The sequence below is a fragment of the Heptranchias perlo genome, chromosome 10 (assembly GCF_035084215.1).
Source record: "Heptranchias perlo isolate sHepPer1 chromosome 10, sHepPer1.hap1, whole genome shotgun sequence".
In the NCBI taxonomy this organism is placed as follows: Eukaryota; Metazoa; Chordata; class Chondrichthyes; order Hexanchiformes; family Hexanchidae; genus Heptranchias; species Heptranchias perlo.
The window spans coordinates 37,175,471-37,193,530 of NC_090334.1; the positions used below are offsets into that span (position 1 = coordinate 37,175,471).

General features: G+C 40.6%; 1 protein-coding gene across 7 annotated transcripts in view; it reads left to right on the forward strand.

Moving 5' to 3' along the window:
- ralgapa1 (Ral GTPase activating protein catalytic subunit alpha 1) overlaps nucleotides 1-17,274 on the forward strand; it is a 227,405-nt gene extending 210,131 nt beyond the window's left edge. For 4 of the 7 annotated variants that reach the window (XM_067991483.1, XM_067991488.1, XM_067991490.1 and 1 more), the window contains one exon: nucleotides 15,807-17,274. In XM_067991483.1, the coding sequence (XP_067847584.1) occupies nucleotides 15,807-15,955 (149 nt within the window). In that variant the 3' untranslated portion in view covers nucleotides 15,956-17,274. Of the gene's footprint in view, nucleotides 1-14,422; nucleotides 14,538-15,806 lie in introns of those variants that run through there. The other 3 variants (XM_067991491.1, XM_067991484.1, XM_067991487.1) reach the window with 3 other exon arrangements.
- The last annotated feature ends 786 nt before the right edge of the window (nucleotides 17,275-18,060 follow it).

The following is an 18,060-nucleotide window of genomic DNA, read 5'->3' on the forward strand; positions in this document are numbered from 1 at the left end:
AATGGCAATTGATGCTGGCTCTGAGATTGATTACTTTTTGTTAACCTAAAAGTATAAAGAGATATGTGGCTACGGCGGGTATATGGAGTTAGGTCACAGATGAGCCATGATCTCATTGAATGACGGAACAGGCTCAAAGGGCTAAATGGCCTACTCCTGTTCCTATGATTCAGAAGGAGAAGATCCTGCCAGACCAATGACCTTGACTATTTTGAGGAAGTAACATTCCAAATGGACTGGTAAATCCTACAACGTAATCCACCTAGACTTTCAAAAGGCATTTGGCAAAGTTCTCCACAAAAGGCTATTTGTTAAGATCAAATGTGAGGTGATTCAGGGTAAATATTGGTTATGGATTAAAAAATAGGCTGATGGGTAGAAAACTACAGATATTTGTTAGAGGAATTACATCAGGGTGGGGGAAGTGACGATTGGGGTGCCTCAAGGCTTGGGTTCAGAAACACAATGGAAAATAGTCAAACGCATCTGCTACTTAGCTTATTACACTGTTCTCTATCTTTCCTGAAGCCTTGCAGATTTTTCCCCACTCATCCCCTTTCTTTAGCCAAATGTTGCCCTGTAGAAATCGCCGATTAGCCACAGGCATGGTTACAGCAACGCTGTTTTAGCCACATGCACTAATTTTCTTAGAAACGCCTTACACATAATGCAGGTAAATATACTTCATGTTTATATTTACTTAACAAACATCTGCCACCATTCAGTGAGAACTTTGCAGCCTTTCTCTTTCACCAAAGTTTGGAATTCTAGTTATGCCACCCAGTGTACCTAAAGAAATCCCAATTGAATCCCTCCCAAGCATCATCTTTCTCGAAGTCAAATTTCAATTCTGGCCAAAACCTACCACAAAATGCTACATAGCCAACTTGGTGATCCGAGAATGCAGATTATTCATGAAACCATAACAACTGAACTTATTGACACACTGATATCTCAAATTCTGTCATTCATTGCAACTGGTATGGCTAGATATTTCCTCAGCTGAAGCCTCCCAGTGATGAGAGACTCATAGAGCACCTTGTTAGATATTGTTCCACTGCTGTAACCAGCATGCCCTCTGTAGGACAAGAAAGATGCTTCCCTCTGGTTGAGTACTTCGTCTGATGAATTGGCAAGCACAGGTCAATTGCCTCGACCAACATTTACAATAGCCTATCAGTAGTCTGCAATGAGAGTAGTCTTGACTTGCCTTACAATACTTACTGCATCCGGTTCAAGCCCAGTCAATCCAGTGGGCAGACAATACCAAAGTCATGAATTGCATTAAATGCTCACAAAGAGATAGTTCCCTGACCCCCTGCAACAGGAGTATTCATAATATGTACAGTCTCTTTAGCTGTGCTGTTTCGCAGAGCTGCCACAACCTATGTGTGTCTCTGCCCCAGTTGTGGTCAGTACAGCTGCAGAAGTTGACATGTTGGCATTCAGCATGGTTCCTTGACATGTCAGTGAAATAAAAGCCAGAGCATGTGATTAGTAGGTGGAGCTATTCAAGCTTCATAGAACTACGGGGCCTTTCCTTTATGCTAATTTTTTTTATTCGTTCATGGCATGTGGGCGTCCCTGGCAAGGCCAGCATTTATTGCCCATCCCTAATTGCCCTAGAGAAGATGGTGGTGAGCCACCTTCTTGAACCGCTGCAGTCCATGAGATGAAGGTTCTCCCACAGTGCTGTTAGGTAGGGAGTTCCAGGATTTTGACCCAGTGACGATGAAGGAACGACAATATATTTCCAAGTCGGGATGGTGTATGACTTGGAGGGGAACATGTAGGTGGTGTTGTTCCCATGTGCCTGCTGCCCTTGTCCTTCTAGGTGGTAGAGGTCGCGGGTTTGGGAGGTGCTGTCGAAGAAGCCTTGGCAAGTTGCTACAGTGCATCCTGTGGATGGTACACACTGCAGCCACAGTGCACCAGTAGTGAAGGGAGTGAATATTTAGGGTGGTGGATGGGGTGCCAATCAAGCAGGCTCCTTTGTCCTGGATGGTGTCGAGCTTCTTGAGTGTTGTTGGAGCTGCACTCATCCAGGCAATCTATGCAGCCTTTGTCTTCAGCTGCTGATGCTGGATTAGCCCTGCTTCATAATTCTGGTTTCATTGCTCTCTCTTATTAATAGATTAGCAGAAACTACACATATGGTGTAGAGAGTTGAATCATTTGAGAGAATAGATCTCAAGCAAGACATGGGTTGGAATTATATTCTTTGACAAAATGCCACATTGACCTGCAAGTGTGCACTGGAGTTTGACTTTGGTGCAAAAAGCATAAATTATTGCTAACCATTTAACACCGGTATTTGGAACATGGTGGCAAACCAGTTAACAGGTGTATAGTTCAGGTCCAAGAAGCCAACCGGAGGGTAAACCGACCTCCATATTTCAGAAATGAGGCTACCTAGAAATGTCACTTAGGAAAAGAGCACAAATCACATTATTTTGTCACTCCGGCCTGTCGATATGAGTATGGGAGATCCTTCTACACTTTCCCTGCCTACCCTCTAGTTTATAGGGTTATCGCAAATGAGGAACCTTTGATTCTAATTGGGCGATACTGGCTATGGAAGCTATGGATCTCAGATCTCCTCTCCCTTCTGTAGATTAATTTGCTTGCTGTACCACAAAGGGAGGATTTACATTCTCAATTTGGCATTATGCCCTAGGCAACCTTCAACCGATGGCCTGTTTATTGAAAGGAACAGATGGAGTGCCCAAGGGCTATCACTGCAGGTGTTTGACATCATTATGGTTTTAAGCCTGCTACTCAGGTCTATAATAGCAAATGGAAAAATTTAAAATTAAGTGTACGGATAAGCAAGAAAGTCCTGTCTCCTGAGCATTTTAGTCTATTTGCGAACCCTAGTGGATTTAGAACTTTGTTCCATCATGGTGCATATAAAGGAATAATCTGCATCTTATTCCCTTTTTAGAAGAGGAAATTGGTTCAGAAACATAATTCAAAGTCAACCTGTGGCTAACTAAAGAAGTTAAGGAGAGTATTAGATTGAAAAACGAGGCCTATAATGTTGTCAAGAAGAGTAATAAGCCTGGGGATTGGGAGAGTTTTAGAAACCAACAAAGGATGACCAAAAAATAGATTTTAAAAAAAGTTTTAAAAAAAGAATATGAAAGTAAACTAGCAAGAAATATAAAAACGGATTGTAAGAGCTTCTACAAGTATGTAAAAAGGAAGAGAGTAGCAAAAGTAAACGTTGGTCCCTTAGAGATTGAGACAGGGGAAATTATAATGGAGAAACGGGAAATGGCAGATGCGTTAAACAAATATTTTGTATCTGTCTTCACAGTAGAAGACACAAAAAGCATACCAAAAAAAGTGGAGAGCCAAGGGTAAATGAGAGTGAGGAACTTAAAACAATTAATATCACTAGAGGAAAAAGTACTGGACAAATTAATGGGACTAAAAGCTGACAAATACACTGGACCTGATGGCCGACATCCCAGGATTCTAAAAGAGGCGGCTGCAGAGATAGCGGATGCATTGGTTATATTCGTCCAAAGTTCTTTAGATTCTGGAACGGTCCCAGTGGACTGGAAGGTCGCAAATGTTACGCCGGTATTCAAGAAGGGAGCGAGCGAGAAAACAGGGAACTACAGACCAGTTAGCCTGACATCGGTCGTCAGGAAAATGCTGGAATCCATTATTAAGGAAGTGGTTACAGGACACTTAGAAAATCATAATATGATTAGGCAGAGTCAACATGGTTTTATGAAAGGGAAATCATGTTTGACAAATCTGAGAGTTTTTTGAGGATATAACTAGCAGGGTAGATAAAGGGGAACCTATGGATGTAGTATATTTGGATGTTCAAAAGGCATTCGATAAGGTGCCACATAAAAGGTTGTTACACAAGGTAAGGACTCACGGGGTTGGAGGTAATATATTAGCATAGTTGGAGGATTGGTTAAAAGACAGAAAACAGAGAGTCGAGAGTAGTTGGCAGACTGTAACTAGTGGGGTGCTGCAAGGATCGGTGCTTGGGCCTCAGCTATTTACAATCTACGTTAATGACTTCGATGAAGGGACCGAGTGTAGTGTATCCAAGTTTGCTGATGATACAAAGCTAGGTGGGAAAGTAAGCTGTGAGAAGGACACAGAGGCTGCAAAGGGATATAGACAGATTAAGTGAGTGGGCAAGAAGGTGGCAGATGGAGTATAATGTGGGGAAATGTGATGTTATTCACTTTGGTAGGAAGAATAGAAAAACAGAATATTTTTTAAATTATGAGAAACTATTAAATGTTGGTGTTCAGAGAGACTTAGGTGTCCTCGTACAAGAAACACAAAAAGTTAGTATGCAGGTACAGCAGGCAATTAGGAAAGCAAACGGCATGTTGGCCTTTATTGCACAGGGGTTAGAGTACAAGAGTAAGGAAGTCTTACTACAGTTGTACAGGACTTTGGTGAGACCTCACCTGGAGTACTGTGTACAGTTTTGGTCTCCTTATCTAAGGAAGGATATATTTGCCTTGGAGGTAAAGAAGGTTCACTAGATTAATTCCTGGGATGGAAGGATTATTCTATGAGGAGAGGTTGAGTAGAATGGACCCATTCTCTCTGGAGTGTAGAAGAATGAAAGGTGATCTCACTGAAACATATAAGATTATTATGGGGCTTGACAGGATAAATGCTGAGAGGTTGTTTCCCCTGGCTGGAGAGTCTAGAACTAGGGGTCATGGTCGCAGGATAAGGGGTCGGCCATTCAAGACTGAGATGAGGAATTTCTTCATGCAGAGGATTGTGAATCTTTGGAATTCTCTACCCCAGAGGGCTGTGGATGCTGAGTCATTGAAAATATTCAAGGCTGAGATGGATAGATTTTTGGACTCTAGGGAAATCAAGGGATATGGGGATCGGGTGGGAAAGTGGAGTTGAGGTCGAAGATCAGCCATGATCTGATTGAATGGTGGAGCAGGCTCGAGGGGCCGTATGGACTACTCCTTCTCTTATGTTCTTAAGTTTCTGAAGGGAGCCTGAACAATCACAATAAATTAAATTGCATTGCTAAGTGTGATTAACCACAATCGATATTGCTAATGTGAAAAACTGCCATCATGATGGTTTAATTGTCAGCAAGATGTCTAAGTGAATTATATACTTGGTCTCTGATTTTCACATTTGTTGTAGACTGTAACATTTCTCTGACCATAACCAAAATTCTTGTTTACAGTAACTTCAGGTCCAAGAAATTGCAATATCAACAGTCTTTCCTGCTCAACACAAATATGGAATGGGAAACCGGTTATGTTATTTGTATATCAGGAGATACAAGTCTAAATCCATGTAGAAATAAAACTTGGGTAAATCTGTTCCTAAAAAAAAATGGTAATTAGTTATTGAACTGTATGTAATATTGCTATTGAGGAAAGACCCAGTCGTGAAATAAAAGGTTAGTCTCCATTTGGAAACCTCCACATGCAATAGGATATTCTGTTATGGGAGTGTGGAGAAAAAAGCCGCAGGATATTGTCCTTTTAAATCTCAATGCATGCTTAGGCCTCTCTTCCACTCTGTTCTATCTCTAGCTTATTCTGCAAGATGTCTGCAGTTCTCTTATCCTGTCATCGACAACAGATTTTTCTGATTATCACCTGGAAAAGTTCTCAGAGGTGCTTTGTGTTTTTTCTTTTGAAGGTTTCAAAGTTAGCAGCATATAAAACTCAGTGACATTCAAAAATTTCTCTATGGTACTATTATAGTGAAGGCATCAGAGTAAGGGATCAGGAGTGATCCCTACAACACTACAACAACTTGCAATTGTATAGATCTTTAACATTTTCAGAAGTTCCAAAGTACTTCATAGAGTGAAAGTAGTTAATAAGCAGTGATGGGAAAAGAGCTAAGGGAGATGACTGAAGGCAGATTCACTGAGCTAGGCTTGAAAGAGGCTTTTGAAGGAGGGTAGAGAGGGGCAAGCTGGTAGATTTAGGGAGGATCCCACAGTGAGAGGCTCAGGCATCTGAAGGTTCTGTGACAAAAATGGAGTGGAGGGAGAAGAGATAAAAAGATAAGATGAGCAAAGAACAGGCATTGGCATTAGGGCTGGAAGTGCTGCAGAAATGGGGAGCAGCAAGGCCAGGAGGGAATTGTAGGTGTGGAGAAGGATTTTGAATTTGATGCATTGGGAATAGCAAGCCATTGGAAGTCGGCAAAGACGGAGGCAATAGGGAAGTGAGATAAAGGGGCTGATTTTAGGATGGCCAAGCGGGTGCGTTCGGGGCGGGGGGCTCCTAAAATGGGGGAATCCCGGAGCGGGTCCGGAGCCCAATTCCAACCCGCCCACTTCCGGGTTTCCCAATGACATGAATCGGTGCGCGCGCAGCCCCCACGTGTGGGACTCCCACCGGCAATTAAAGCCGGCGGGATGACAGTTTAGATAGTTAGGGAGGTACTTGAGGTGGTTGACGGACCTCATTGGGAAGAGATTTTAGCAAGGATGTGATTTTGGACTCTCCTCAGCGTGTTTCCCATGCTGTGGGAAACACTCCCCGTTATTGCAGACGTGTTTCAGTCAGCAGCCATTGGGAGATGCAGAGAATTCCTTGACAGTTGTGGGAATACCTCATTCATTGTAGCAGGGCACTCTGTCACCTCAGACAAAGTTTTACCTGCCACACTGTTGTCTCCACACTCAAAATTATTACATCAAACCCTAAATTCTGCTGTCCAAACCCATTTACCTACTTTGTGGACCCCCTCACACTCACAGAGTCAGGATGGTGGGGGGGGGGGTCCATTGCTGCATTCATCACTCCATTGGAGGACGAGCAACATCACCAGCCTCGTCAGGCACGCCGTCCACCTCCGCCACATGGAGCTACACAACACAGTGCTGCGCAACAGGCACCTGCACAAAGTAGTCGTGCAACTACACATACACCCACTGTAGGGTGACCCAATGGGTGGCATCAAGGGTGTTCATGGAGAACCTCATGAAGGGGCTTTATTGCACAAGCCAGTCAAGAATGGCCAAGACGTTGCAGTAGTGGTGACAATATAATATGTAATGTGAGTTGATCAGAAATCAAATGCAAGTAAAAATCATGACAAACCCTCAAACACCCTTGTGCATCCTCTTCATGCTCACGACACGTTTGCCTTATGCTTCCTACTACACATACATGATGCATGCCCTGTGGCTGCAGCACAGGTAGTGGCAGGTTGGGTGAGGCTGACCGTGAAAGAGATGCATGAGAGGGTGAGTGTGAGACAGAGCCATGAGATTGTATGAGGATTGGGTTGAGTGGTAGTGGTGGAATGAGTACTGGGTAGGTGAGGAAGTGCAGGTAAGATGAGGATGAGGGTTCGGTGAGTGTGAGGAGTGATGTGATAGAGTAGTGTTGGCAGTGCAGAAGGAGATGTGGGGTGGGGGCGGTGATGTGGCAGACGGAGTGTAAGGGAATGAGTAAGAGTACTCACTTCAGCTAACCTGGTTAGGTCATTGAAGCGCCTTCTGCACTGTATACAGGTGCATGATATGTTGGTGGTGCTGATGACCTCCTCTGCCACCTCGAGCCAGGACTTCATGGTGGCAGAGGCAGGCCACTTCCTCCCATCTGCCGGGTGGAAGATCTCCCTCCTCCTCCTCCTCACCCCATCCAGTAAGACCTGGAGTGAGGCATCATTCAACCTGGGAGCAGCCTTCCGCCTGGGATGCTCCATGCTGTAATTTTGCCTATTTTCTGCAGCATCAGTCAGTGGAGGACTGCCCCTTTAAATAGGGCACCTCCAGCTGACAGCCTATAAGAACATAAGAAAGAGGAGCAGGAGTAGGCCAATCGGCCACTCGAGCCTGCTCCGCCATTCAATAAGATCATGGCTGACCTGATCCTAACCTCAAATCTAAATTCATGTCCAATTTCCTGCCCGTTCCCCGTAACCCCTAATTCCCTTTACTTCTAGGAAACTGTCTATTTCTGTTTTAAATTTATTTAATGATGTAGCTTCCACAGCTTCCTGGGGCAGCAAATTCCACAGACCTACTACCCTCCGAGTGAAGAAGTTTCTCCTCACCTCAGTTTTGAAAGAGCAGCCCCTTATTCTAAGATTATGCCCCCTAGTTCTAGTTTCACCCATCCTTGGGAACATCCTTACCGCATCCACCCGATCAAGCCCCTTCATAATCTTATATGTTTCAATAAGATCGCCTCTCATTCTTCTGAACTCCAATGAGTAGAGTCCCAATCTACTCAACCTCTCCTCATATATCCACCCCCTCATCCCCGGGATTAACCGAGTGAACCTTCTTTGTACTGCCTCGAGAGCAAGTATGTCTTTTAAGTATGGAGACCAAAACTGTATGCAGTATTCCAGGTGCGGTCTCACCAATACCTTATATAACTGCAGCAATACCTCCCTGTTTTTATACTCTCTCCCCCTAGCAATAAATGCCAACATTCCGTTGGCCTTCTTGATCTCCTGCTGCACCTGCATACTAACTTTTTGATTTTCTTGCACTAGGACCCCCAGATCCCTTTGTACTGCCTACTTTCCAGTTTCTTGCCATTAAGATAATAACTTGCTCTCTGATTTTTCCTGCCAAAGTGCATAACCTCACATTTTCCAATATTGTATTGCATCTGCCAAATCTCCGCCCACTCACCCAGCCTGTCCATATCCCCCTGTAGGTTTTTTATGTCCTCCTCACTCTCCACTTTCCCTCCCATCTTTGTATCATCTGCAAACTTTGATATGTTACACTCGGTCCCCTCCTCCAAATCGTTAATATAGATTGTAAAGAGTTGGGGACCCAGCACCGACCCCTGCGGAACACCACTGGTTACTGGTTGCCAGTCCGAGAATGAACCATTTATCCCAACTCTCTGCTTCCTGTTAGATAACCAATCCTTCACCCATGCCAGAATATTACTCTCAATCCAGTGATTCTTTATCTTGAGCAATAATCTTTTATGTGGCATCTTGTCGAATGCCTTCTGGAAGTCTAAATACACTACGTCCACTGGTTCCCCTTTATCCACCCTGTACGTTATGTCCTCAAAGAACTCAAGCAAATTTGTCAGACGTGACTTCCCCTTCGTAAAGCCATGCTGACTTTGTCCTATTAAATTATGTTTATCCAAATGTTCTGCTACTGTCTCCTTAATAATAGACTCCAAAATTTTACCCACCGCAGATGTTAGGCTAACTGGTCTATAATTTCCAGCCTTCTGCCTACTACCCTTTTTAAATATGGGTGTTACATTAGCAGTTTTCCAATCTGCCGGGACCTTTGCCGAGTCCAGAGAATTTTGGAAAATTATTACCAAAGCATCCACAATCCCTACTGCCACTTCCCTCAAGACCCTAGGATGTAAGACATCAGGTCCAGGGGATTTATCCGCCTTGAGTCCCATTAATTTACTGAGTACCAATTCCTTAGTGATTTTAATCGTATTTAGCTCCTCCCCCCCTAGAGCCCCCTGTTTGTCCAGTGTTGGGATATTCTTAGTGTCCTCTACCGTAAAGACTGAAACAAAATATTTGTTCAGCATTTTTGCCATCTCCATGTTTCCCACCATTAATTTCCCGGTCTCATCCTCTAAGGGACCTACGTTTGCCTTAGCCACCCTTTTTCTTTTTATATAACTGTAGAAACTCTTGCTATCTGTTTTTATATTTTTTGCTAGTTTATTTTCATAATCTATCTTCCCTTTCTTAATCAATCCTTTAGTTACTTTTTGCTGTCTTTTGAAGACTTCCCAATCTTCTATCCTCCCATTAAGTTTGGCTACCTTATATGTCCTTGTTTTTAGTCGGATACTATCCTTAATTTCTTTACTTAGCCACGGATGGCTGTCATTTCTTTTACGCCCTTTTTTCCTCAGTGGAATATTTTTTTTTTGAAAGTTGTAAAATAACTCCTTGAATGAACACCCTGCTCATGTACCGTCTTACACTTTAATCTATTTTCCCAGTCCACTTTAATCAATTCCGCTCTCATACCATCATAGTCTCCTTTATTCAAGCTCAGTACGCTTGTTTGAGAACCAACCTTCTCACCCTCTAATTGGATATGGAATGTAACCATGTTATGGTCGCTCATTCCAAGGGGATCCTTAACTAGGACATTATTAATTAATCCTGGCTCATTACACAGGACCAGGTCCAAGGTTGCTTGCCCCCTTGTAGGATCAGTTACATACTGCTCAAGAAATCCATCCCTAATACACTCAATAAACTCTTCCTCAAGGCTGCCCTGCCCTATTTGATTTGTCCAGTTAATATGATAGTTAAAATCCCCCATAATTATAGCTGTTCCCTTATTACATGCCCCGACTATTTCCTGATTAATACTTCTTCCAGCAGAGTTGCAACTATTAGGAGGCCTATATACTACGTCCACTAGTGTTTTTTTCCCCTTATTATTCCTTATCTCTACCCAAACTGTTTCATTATCCTGATCCTTTGTCCCAATATCATTTCTCTGTATTACAGTGATTCCTTCCTTTATAGCCACCCCACCTCCCCTTCCTTCCTGCCTGTCCTTCCTGATTGTTAAATACCCTGGCATATTTAATTCCCAGTCGTTGTCACTCTGCAGCCATGTTTCTGTAATGGCCACAAGATCATACCCATACGTAGTTATTTGTGCCGTTAACTCGTCCATTTTGTTACGAATGCTACGTGCATTCAGATAAAGAACTTTCAAATATGTTTTGTGACACTTAGTTCCTGCTTTTTCCTTTTTTAACACTTTACCTTTTACTCCATACCTTCCGTCCCTTCCTGACACGCTTTCCTCTGTCTCCCTGCTCAGGTTCCCAACCCCCTGCCACAGCTTTGATGCTGGGTTAATCGCCTTATGCCTTCTAGTTTTTATTTTATCTGTCGTGCCTAAAGTACACTTTCTTTCCGCTGCTCTACACTTTTCTCTCTCACTTGTTCTTGAACAACTGTTTGTACTATTTGTATTGTAGATTTCCCCTGGGTCTTCCCCCTCTCTTGCTGCTCTCAATTTTATTCCCTTCTGACTCCCCGCTCAGGTTCCCATCCCCCTGCCACTCTAGTTTAAACCTTCCCCAACAGCACTAACAAACACCCCCGCGAGGACATTAGTCCCGGTCCTGCTCGGGTGTAACCCGTCACGCTTGTACAGGTCCCACCTTCCCCAGAACCGGTCCCAATGTCCCAGGAATCTAAGTCCCTCCCTCCTACACCATCCCTGCAGCCACGCATTCATCCTGTCTATTCTCATGTTCCTACACTCACTAGCACGTGGCACCGGTAGTAATCCTGAGATCACTACCTTTGAAGTCCTGCTTTTTAATTTATTTCCTTACTCCTTAAATTCACCTTGCAGTACCTCATCCCTTTTTTTAACCTATGTCGTTGGTACCAATATGGACCACGACAGGTGCATGTGCGCAGTCCGCCCACTGCGCAGCTTTCCAGCGCGGAAACCAAGGTAAGTGGCTTCAATTTACTTACGATCGTGTGCCAAACCCACGCGCCCATTCGACCCCCCACTGCCAACCCACCTCCCTCCTAATATCGGTTCCATATTGTGGGATAGGACACGGTAATGATATTTTGGACAAATCGTTATTTATACTTGATGGAACTTGGGAAGCTGTTAAGAGTAGTGGAGCCTAGAACTGACAAAGGATGTAGTGGTGGAGATGAACAATGTTGCAAAGGAGAAAAAAGGCATCTTGGTGACTAGGATGTGTGGGTTTAAAGCTCCGGTCGGAGTCAAACAGGACATTGGGGTTGCACACTTATGACTTAACCTGAGCGAGTAGCCAGGGATGGAATAAGGCTAGGGTGTGAAATTTTTGGTGGGAGATTTGGCTTTGGCCTTGCCAATGCTAAGTTGAATAAAGTTCTTGCTCATCCATTACTTGATGTCACATAAGCAGTCAGACAGCATATGGAGAATTCATTGGAGGCCTTAGAGAATAGAACTTCCTCCTCCAGTCAGAAATCTAGTCAACCTAAATATTTATAACAGATCTTCATCAGCTGTCATAGTACCAGGCATGCTATAAAAATGCAAGTTCTTCTTCTCTAATAAGATTCTGGTTGCTTGGAGAAGGAAGAGGAAGATAAAACCGAATTATCATTTTTGCAAGTGCCAACTTTGACCCTAGTTGAAGCGGCAATTTCAGCATTGAAAATGTTCAAATTCTAATCATTATCTACATTCATAGGAGCTCAGCCTTCAACTAGCGTTGTTCATTGTACAATAAATGCAGGAATAGTCTAATGGTTTAGGTGGATGTTAAAGATCTAACTGAAGAAGAGGAAAGGGTTTCCACAGAGTCCTGGTCAACATTCCTCCCTCAGTCAGTGCCATCAAAACAAAAAATTGGTCATTCATCTAATTTGCTGTATATAGGATCTTCCAATGTGCAAAATGGTTACCACATTTGCCTACCTGGGAATCGCTGCACTCTAAAACAAAATTATGCTTGGAGACTTTCCTGAGAGACACATTAAGACATTTTCTTTTCTCCATCCCTGGTTACTATATTCTCTTATCTGTCCTATTATGGAACTGCTAGGATTTAAAATGTGCTCAGAACGTTGTCCCCTGGAAAGAACTGAGAATGTGTTCTGAACAATGTTCTGCAACTGATTTGGGGGGGAAGGAGTGAGACATCTGTTGGGATTTATTGGGACGTTTTCCTCATACAGATGAATAGAATGCCCTATTTGTACTATATTCCAAGAATAACAAAACTGCATCTGTGGTGAGTAACTTACCATTCTCCACAGAGCAGTTGCAGTTTTAACAGCTTTTTCAAGCTTCTTGTTTGGCCTCTGTAAGGTAGCCACTTGGGTAAGACTTTTCACCAAACAACTTCTTTGGATTTGGCTGCAAAGTTTTGCAGAGCTGTTATTAACGCCCTTGGATTCTAAATAAATTGATCCTTTCTCTTCCGAGCAGAGTTTTTTTTTTTAGGAGAGCTACCTGCTATATGTAAAGGCTGATAGTGAAGATGAATCGATTTACCTTTTTGTAAATGTTGTGTTCCTCATTCTTCAAAAGATACCTTCCATATGCCAGATTTCAGCACCTTGCTCTCAGGCAGACTTTTTTCTCTTCTGGTTAACTTTGCATAGTGATATTCCTCTGGTTCTGTCATCTGCATTTCATATATCCCCAGAAATGCAGTACCACACAAAATATAACCTTGTTGCTAAGTGTTGCTTGACAGTTGTTAAATTGTAGTTCAACAAAACACACACAATTAGCTCTACAAGGTAGAAGAGGGAAAACAGAGAGACCAGAGTGTCAGACTCTCTGAATTAGGGGCATCACAATTCCAGCTTGAATTGCTTTAAATGGACTGAGATTTGTAGGGATTGCTTCTGTTCATGTTAAACTTTATTGTATGACCCCTTTGTATGAAAATAATTTAATTTGAATAAGCAGGAATGTTGTATCTAAATGATACTTTTTTCCTTTTTCTCTATTTGCAGATATTACCTGTATGGTAATAAGTAAGGAAAGTAATTAATGTAGAGGTAAATGCTTGTATGTAAAGTGTCTATGCAGTTTCAGTCCCACATGGCACCTTTTAAAGTTGAACATATCATTTTGTATATGTTTTTATTTATTTATATATATTCTTCTCTGTAGAGTGGTGTGTATCAGTAAAGTTCAGCAGGCAGATGTTCAAATATAAAATAGAATTTTGCAGTTTTGATCCTAATAAAAACTGATGACTAGTGAATTGCAGACTCTGATATGAAGACCCCAACCATACTTTATCTGTGTATCCATATTGAAAGTGCTGGATTAAAATGAGAGAATCTTGGGCCAATGGAGGAGCATTTCAACAGGGGATAACATTTTTTAAAAGTTAGGTCTTTTACTCTCTTCTTAGATATATTGTTGAGTAACACATGCAGGGGTGAATGCTTTACATCCAAGTGCTCGCTCCAATATTGTTTCCCTTTAATAGATGGCATTGAATGCATAGGCCTCCAGTTTGGATATAGTATTTTATTGGATCTTCTGTGTATTGTCAATAGTAATCTGCCATTACTTGCTGTAACTTTAACATTTAGTCTTCTAAATCTGAATCTTTCACAGAGATATTCTTTGATTTGATTTTACAGTCTAACAGCATATTTCTACCAAATACCTCTTACGGGTTTTTTTTACAGAATATTTAATATTAAAGGTAAGTATGGTTCCCCAAGTTTATCAGTTTTCCACTGTGTAATTGTCAGCTGTAACTTCTGTTTAGAAGGTGTACAAGTATAAGCCAGTGAGGTGTGGCATCAGGATTTCTGCTCATTATCTCTGTTCTGCACATTAATTATTAATACCCTTCAACTTTAGTATTTGTGTGTCATTTCTCACACCTGTTCTCTTTTTCCCTTTTTCTCCTCTTCCTGTCCAATTCACTTTTTTTGCTTCATTTTCTTCATTTTAAAGAAAGAAATGCTGTGATATTTCTTCTTCTTCCCAAACCTCCACTAGAAAACATTGGCCTCATCAAGGTAAAGGGCAAAGGCTTGAAACGGAAGGTCTTTCACGCTAGCTATGAATGGTATGCTGTGCAAAATTTAAAAAAAGCTTCCTTCAGCCTGTCATTTCTAGTTCCTAAATTTACTTGTGGTAACTGATTAAAAAATATATTTTATTTATTTATTTTATTTCTTTTGTAAAAAGGGAACCAGTCAATATATTTCTATAATTTTTAATATGTTTCTTTAAATTATATTTCCAGTCCAAATAATGTTTTAATTTGGACTGCAGAGGACTATAAAATATTCTGCTTACTAAGATGTTCTGAAATCAAAATTATATTTTGCTTGTATAAAATGGATGGAAATTAAATTGCGTAGCTAAGCTGTTTGCTTTTTATCTGAGACCTAATTTCAGATGTATTCTGAGTCATGCATTGTTGCATAACCTAAATTGAATATGCCTCCATGTAAAGTGTGGTTAACGTAACAAATATGGCATTGTAATAAAACATTTTTTTTAAGATGTATCTCTTCAGTCCAAATTAACTTGACCTTAATTTCATTAGGCTTAATTGCATACAATTGTGTTGCAGATTTAATCAAGCTTCCATATTGCTCCAGATATGTTGTAAATGTGTTGTAGTAAGTGCTCAGTTCAGTGTCAATGTGCTAGACTGGTAGTTCTTCTAGTTTATTGTATGATTACTTTCAATTTTTGTTTTTAATTTTATGTTGCCATTTTTGGTATGTTATTTTCTACATTGTTTTGTCTTACTGAATGTATTTTTACTTTTTAATCTTCTGTATTTCCATTTCTACCCAGAACGGAAAAAAGTCTTTCCAGTTTAATCTCAATGATGTAGTGCCCAAGCTGTCTGACTTTTAGTCATTAATAAATTCTGCTGACGTACAGAGCCCTGCAGAACAAAACCCGTTTCTTCTTTTATGTTTTCACTAAACCAGGACTGGTCCACTTGACACTGCATAGTCACTGACTAACGTGGAATTAATTTCTTGCTCTTGCACTTTTCTGGGCGTGGGCTGAAAGCTGTTTGCTCACCTAATGTAATGTGTGTTTACTACTTTTCTTTGGAGCATGCATCACCTTGTTCCTCTCACAGTGGGATTTTATAAGTACAAGTGAGCTACTTAATATAATTTTCCAAATATTTGTTGTACTTTTTGCACCACAAAAAACCTTGTAAATTTATCAAAATATTTAATATAAACCTCAGGAGATTTAGAAAGTTTTTTTTTAAATCTATTTACAAAGAGCGTTAGTTGACAGAAGAAGTCACACAGATGTCTTGTATATGAATAATAGTGCTTCCCCTTCCACTGTCTTGCAGGCTCATGCCCAGAGAATCAGCAGGCCGAAAGTCCTGCAGCACAGGGGGCGGACGGGATCGACTTAGCCTCTCCAATGTCACCTCGTGCTAGCAAGAGTCGTATGTCTATGAAATTGCGGCGTTCTTCTGGTTCAGCTAATAAATCCTAATGACCACAACATAACAAAAAATTACACTCTAATTCCTCAAAATGAGCCATAAGTCAATGCTGAGGGTTTTTTTTATTATTACTTTGCTGCTTAAGCCAAATGTTTTGCCTCTTGCTAATTTAGTAAATGTGTATTTGCCACTCCATATGCAGTTTAAAATATGTTCCTTGTAAACTATTTTTTATTAAGAACACTGGAGTTCTATTTTTAGCTTACCAAAATATATATTTTAGCAATCTATGCTTAGTCGTACAGTGCAACTGCCCTGCACCCACTTGATTACTTATCTGTATATTTACTGCACTTTTAATTATATTTACTGTTGTGAAAAGCATTTTCTTGTCCAATTGTATTTGGCTACTTAAACCGAAAGGCCCATTAGTTATTGGGTGTGATCACTAGGAAACTATGATGGCAGTCTTGCTTTGCTGTACATTGTGTACTTTGTACATAGTTTTGTTTTTCAGTAGGAACATTTCAGATTACTTGTGCACAATTCAGGAATGTATAGTAAGTTTTCAGTTTGTATGTAGGTGTAAAGTTATGTTTAAGAATATATTCACCAAATCAATCTTATGGCACAAAACATGTACAGAATATTTTCATTTTAAATTATATGGTATGAATTTTCCAAGGAATGTAAATGGTCTCAGCATTTCAGCTATAAAAGTTAGCTTGTGAGGAAAAATAATCTTTCTCATGATGAAATGTATGAACTTGCTTTTATTTGAAACACTGACATATCATATATATAAATATATATATATATAATATTAAACAAACTTAAAACACTGAAAATGCAGCTGAGTTACACTATTTACCTTGTGCATGGCTTCCAACCAAGAAACTGTAGAAAAAATGCTATAAGTGAAATCTGATAAGAGCCAAGGTGAAAGTTATTGTTTAAATAATGATAAATTCTGGATGTATTTAGATATGTGCTCTTATAGGGCTTGCACTCGATATGTTTTCAATTTTCTGTGATCTGTTCATTAAGGGGAAAAGGGATCATTAAGAGTGTCTGTATAACCAGTTGAACTTGAATTGAGTCAACTTTAAATTGCTGAGGTGCAGCATAATGCACATTCCAGCTATTCAGATGTATTTTCCTACAAGGAAGCATTATTCATATTTTGTAGTAAATTGCAATGTTACTACTAACAGTATGTAGCATGATGTCAGTACTAACTGCATGTGTAAATATATCATAAGGTAAAATATATATTATGTATTGTCATTCATGTAGGTGTCTATAAAATTTGTAATGGCTAAAGAAAGATGCGCTGTTCAATATTGCAATAAAAATTATTCTTACCATGCCTATTTGTGGAAATCTTTTTGTCAGCAAGATTCAAATGGAAAATTTTATATTTTAGTTTTGTGGAACTGTTAAATGTCTTACTCTATTGCCTATGGAAACCATTAAATATCAAAAGTACTGTAATTCACTAATGAATTATTTATTCGCTTCCATTCTATACATCTTATTTAAAAATTATTGAAATATTATCAGTAGTGTCCAAAAGTATTATACTGATGATGCTTGCTTTAATGCACATTTTTAAATGTGGGCATTCAATGTGTTCTAATCACTGCATCAGTGACCAGCTTATGTATGAAGACTAACAGCATAAAATACACCCTCCCATGAACTGCTTTTTCTCCTGATGCATTCTTAACAGATCATGGGCCAGATTATTTATTTATTCAACCTACAGAGATTTTATTTTTCTGTCATCATTGTACTTCCACCTCTAACATCATTCTGTACAATGATGACAGAAAAATAAAATCACCCTTGCCTCAGTTCATCTGCTGCTGAAACCCTTATCCCTGCCTTTATTACCTCTAGATTCGACTATTCCAATGCTCTCCTGGTTGGCCTCCCATCTTCCACCCTCCATAAACTTGAGCTCATTAAAAACTTTGATGCCAGTAACCTAACTCGCACCATGTCCTGTTTTCCCATCGCCCCTGTGCTCGCTGACCTACATTGGCTCCCGGTCCAGGAACGCCTCGATTTTAAAATTCTTAACCTTGTTTTCAAATCCCTCCATGGCCTCGCCCCTCCCTATCTCTGTAGCCTCCTCCAGTCCTACAACCCT